The following is a 5377-nucleotide window of genomic DNA, read 5'->3' as shown; positions in this document are numbered from 1 at the left end:
GTATGTGTCGAACTGCTTTGCTTTATCTTGGCCAGGTCGCAGTTGCAAATGAGAACTTGTTCTCAACTAGCCTACCTGGTTAAATAAAGGTGAAATAAATAAAATAAATATTTCACTTTTTGTTATACAGGGGCAGAAGATGTAGATTTGATTTGCTAAGTTGAACAATAATTGCAGAGAATTTAGGTAGGAGGTAGGTAGCCCAATGGCTAAGGGAGATGAACCTGTGGCCGAAAGATGGCCGGTTTGAATCCCGGGCCAGGCGCTGGAAAAATGTATCTGGCAAGTGGAGTGCTGCTGGGTTCACATCCTTAAGACGTTCCCCTTTTTTTGGGTGGCTTGGGCCCTTGAACAAGGCCCTTAACCCCACAACATACAGGGGTGACCCGGTGCTTGTCTCAACTGTGTGTGATTTGTGCTGTCTGGGGCAGTTGAGAATGAGCAGAAGACACATGTCTGTTGTTTGCTATAACTAATGGAAAATAAAGTTGTATTGTATTGAATTCTTTAGTTAAATAAGTTGCATTGGAACTGTTGAATCTTGATTGCCCCTTTTCTATTCTAAGCCTGCCATTCAAATAGCAAATAATATACATAAACTCATAGGCCTTACATCACATGCTAGTGCACAGCCTATTCTCCCGTGTTGAATCAACACTGACAGTGTTCAATTTAACACTGGTCCAGTGTCTATACAGGCCCACACTTTTCAGTGTTAAATTAACAACCGTATTAGTGACAGAGACATGGTTGTTGTTGCAGTCTATTTGTTTTTGTTCTGTGGCCTTCACCAATGAAGATCTTAAGTGAATATGCTATCATTAAAATGTCATTCTTCAACAAAATGCAAGTATTTAATGCCTTATTTTGAGGGCTTAGTTTTACCGTATTACCGTGGCCTGAAACTCATAGTTTGCAGGCCTGCGAGTCACATTATGATGGCTTGCAAAGTGATGTGTATTCCTATTGGAATCCAACCAGAGTGGGGATAGCCAACATTTGGCATTTTTATTCACCCGCAACCTGCATTCAGAATGATGACTGCTGGGTCAGGTAGAAGAAGATATGAGGCTACCTAAACCATATAAACTGGAACAATAATTTCAGTAACCGGTGCAATAAGTCCAAGTAACAGATTGGATTAGTTTAGAAGCATTTTATTTATATTTGAGTAGCATAAGATTAATTCATCAAACAAAAAGAAAGATATTGAAACAAAGTATTCCAAAAAATCTACCTGCAATACAGCATGCTGGGAAATATGATACTGATGGGTGTGGTTTTGGATTAACACTGGTTATTAACTCCAAAACTTTTACACCAATGAGTGTTGATTTAGCACCTGAATCAACACTAGAAATGTTACACTGAAAAGCCAACAATATAGGTAAAACTGGCCAATTTGCTTTGTGACTATGCAGAAACTGTTCTTTTGTTTTGGTCCACCAGCTTCAAACAGCTGTAAAAACTACATTTTTTGTTATTGAAAATATATTTCACAGAGATTTAGATGGTACACTGATTCCCTACACTATTCAGTGAAATTGAGCGAACAGTGTGGAATTTTAGCAAACTTTTAGCAAAAATAACAAAGCGATTTCCACTAGATAACACAGCCACAAACTCAGAACAGCTTTTCTAGTTTGACAACAGATGCCACTCTAGCGCGAGAAATCAATAGGTGAATATCACAGCCAATCACAACACTGGGGAGTAAGTAATACTGTGAAACACTAATATTCCACTATTAGCGACAGATATGTTATGGACATTTTCTGAAATTACAATTCAAAAATAAAAATAAAAATCCCGTGAAGCACCTTTAAAATCACTAAAACTAATATTGGCCTGCTATTAGCATTCCAAAAATAATTGCAACATACAAATGGTAATCAATGTTGATATACCATTTGTTGCTATAGTTTTCTTTATTATTATTAGGCCATTATCTTGTTATTGGTAGGAATTAAACTAATCATTACATGGTTATATTATCATTATAAAAATAATTATAATACATTGTTCAGAACAATGACCAGCTTTTAATCAGAACTAAGAATAACATAATGAATCTGTTAATGTTCAAGAGGACTGCAATGTTTATAATATCTGGGGCCTTAAATAATTATTGACTTTCCAACATGGCCAACACACGAAATGCCTGTAAGATTGCATTGGGGCGGCAGGTAGCCTAGTGGTTAGATCGTTGGGCCAATAACCGAAAGGTTGCTGAATCGAATCCCCGAACTGACCAGGTCAAAATCTGCCGTTCTGCCCCTGAACAAGGCAGTTAATCCACTGTTCCCCGGTAGGCCTTCATTCTAAATAAGCATTTGTTCTTAACTGACTTGCCTAAATAAAGGTAAAATAAAAAAATTGACACACAAACCATTTCCTAATACGTGGGTGAAAATTGTTTACTTTTCAGTGTCTGGAGAGAGTTGATAAACATGGCAATAGCCAACAGTGCAGTGGAGATGTCACAGTCAGTCGACGATACCGATTACCGCACAGGTTTTTAATGTTGTGTAAATATAAATAGGCTGCTATAAACCCCTAAGCGAGCTCACTCATCATATTTTTGTTGTTGTTGAGAGGTTGATTCCTATTCGAATGTCTTCGAGCTGTTAGTCCCAAACAGCTTCACACTTCAAATAGGACTAGCCATTCTAAACAACTTGGGTTATTTTGATCATTGACATTAGACTACGTGGAATTAATGCTGTATGCATTTTGTTTAACGTTTTGATAAAAAAATACGAGGTAAAATGATGTACCTCTTTCAGTCCTATGCGGCTATCTGTATCTTAACATATCAATTAAGTAATGTAGGATCACAGAAGCAATAACGTCATCAAAGATAAATGGTTTTCAGATTACATGTTTTGTCTGGGCCCTGTGCTTTGTGGGAGACCACAGGACAAAATGTTTAGTGGCTCGGTTTTTCCCTCCCATGTCGGCTGCATGTGACCTGTATCATCATACAGAGTAGGCTAGGCTAATTATTGTGCCAATCAACCGACCTGTCTCGCGGGCCAATAATATAAATACAAACTGACCAGCCTACCCTTAGGTCTAATCACCTGTCCTAATATCAGATTAGACTAATAATTAAAATGGTGAAATAGGCTACATATAGCCCTAGGTAATGTGAAATCTTACGAAAATGGATTCTCATTTCAATTTGAGACGAGAACAGTCCCTTGCTTTATCCATGCATGTATCTTGAAGTTCAGTAGCCTGTAAACTATTGACACTTAAAAATAAAATATTTTCAAAAGTGCTCAGGTGTTATAGACTACATATGTGACAAGTGCGTTTTGCATTACAAATGACTATCCTATTAATTGATAACACCTTTAGGTCAGAGCACTGTTTCCGTAATGCTGCTTGCTATATGTTATGAATTCCCTATATTTCATTAGTGGTTTATTTGTAGACTTCTGATAGGGTTTAGGTAGGCTATATAAGTGCCCAATTCTAATTTTAGAAGTCCATCGCGTCCGTATAGCCTTCGCCACTGTAACTGCATCTTGAAAATGGCAACACACATTGAATAAACTCCACAATGTCAACACCGATGTTTTTAAAACGTACCTGTTTCCTCTATTCTCGTGCGTCCCAGACCGTTGTTGTAGCTACTGTGCTGGTATGGCAGGTAGGCACTTGGGTGGTGTGCGCTTACAGTGCTGTGGTAAGGGTAGGCTAGCGTGCGGCCATAGGATGACGCGCTGGAAGAAAAGGAGGTATCGTGCTGCGAGGGTCCGACCGGATGCAAGCCGTGTACTGGATAGATGTTGTGGGATAAGCCGGGGGAATGCTGCTGGTGTCCGGGATAGCCGTGTCCGAACTCCAGAAAGGCCGATTTKGAGGGATCAGAAGCAACCAGACTGTCCGACAATGAACTCATAGTCATCATTAAGCGGGGGTCCATAAACTCGAGGCGCAGTTAAGGGCACCATAGAGTGCTACAGATGGGACCAATGCATATCCACTGACTAGGGAAGTTAGGCTACCTAACAAAAACACCAAGAGCACGAAGCTAAGGTGACGAGGTTATTTCCTAAATCCTTCCGTTTGTCTCCAAATTCTAAATTACGCAGTCCCTTTATTTTATCGTCTCTAAAAAAGAGAAGAGGAAAACCTTCACTGTTTCTCTGAACACTTTGTGCATATGGTTTAAAGTTGTTGCTACCTCGCTTGGCATACACGAGCGCGCCTGCTCATTGGTTGCGGTGGCTAATCGTGTCGTCCTGCCCCGAGGACAAACCATATTTAACTTGATTAATACAAACTACATGAAGTCGGTCTACCAGTTTGGGCAGCAATGACATTTCAATGCAGCAGAATTTGGAAACAATGTATGCTAAATGAGAAGATAGGCCTACTGTAACAGATATTAACTAGGCTAATCTAATGTCAAGTATGTTTAGATTTTGTTATGTAGCCTTTTAGCGTTTGCAAAGATTGTCAACAAACTTGACAACTTTGCCAGCGATGTTTTTACGTAAGGACAAACCTTTTGCGCACAAGTTAGGCCATAGGATAATCAATTATTATATATGTATACCTGCCTAATTAATACGCAATACACATAGCTACATGATACGCCTATACATTTAATTTACACCTGGCGCCAATGCGTGATTTAGCCTACGCATAACTAGACTGAAAGGAGGGCACAGAAGCTCAACACAGTGGCTATAATACCGTTGTAAATGTGACTTAATCAAAACGCTCAGATGCGTCAAGATAAAACATAAAATACGCACACACACATACACTATTTCCAAGCACATGTATAACACACAACATACACGATTCATGTTTTTTAAACAAAAATGCAACAAATGGGAAACTCTTCTTTAGGAGGTTGTACTTGGTGAGAGGACAAGTTGTAATTGCTGATAGTTTCTGAAGAAGGAAGGGAGGCTGCCCCTATCTATCAATCTTGTCCGTGATGAAAGAAGACTTTCACCTTCGACTGGAAGCCATTATAAAGTCGGTCATGTGTAATCTATGTCTGTGGGTTGCAGACAGATGGATGACGATAGATATCAACTCGCACGCCGGCCGGGGACCAGCGCATGACAGATGTAGCGCCGAAGACGCTCTAAATCATTAGGCCTAAATGGCACATTTAGAGTTGTCACTTTATGTAATTCAGTCACAAGTCTAAATGACACAGGTTGCTGTCAACGTGTAGGAACATAGCCTATGCCAGAGCTCTAGCCTATGCTGCTTTTGGTAACAATGGAGCAACGCGCAGAAGCTAACGTTTCAGGACAGAGACTCCCTGAATAATTATGATAGCCTAACTATTAGGTCTACACACTAGCCTACACAGTAATACGAAAATAAAAATAATACTGTAGTC

General features: G+C 39.6%; 1 protein-coding gene across 1 annotated transcript in view; it reads right to left on the bottom strand.

Annotated features, from left to right (window-relative positions):
* LOC111971496 (homeobox protein Dlx4a-like) overlaps positions 1–4026 on the bottom strand; it is a 17784-nt gene extending 13758 nt beyond the window's left edge. Inside the window, exon 1 of the mRNA XM_023998297.2 lies at positions 3598–4026. Within this exon, the coding sequence (XP_023854065.1) occupies positions 3598–3934 (337 nt within the window). The 5' untranslated portion in view covers positions 3935–4026. The remainder of the gene's footprint in view (positions 1–3597) is intronic.
* Between the last annotated feature and the right edge of the window lie 1351 nt (positions 4027–5377).

Source organism: Salvelinus sp. IW2-2015, linkage group LG13 (genome assembly GCF_002910315.2).
Source record: "Salvelinus sp. IW2-2015 linkage group LG13, ASM291031v2, whole genome shotgun sequence".
Classification (NCBI taxonomy): Eukaryota; Metazoa; Chordata; class Actinopteri; order Salmoniformes; family Salmonidae; genus Salvelinus; species Salvelinus sp. IW2-2015.
The sequence above is the reverse complement of the archived record's forward strand: the minus strand, read 5'-3'. Positions and strand labels throughout refer to the sequence as shown.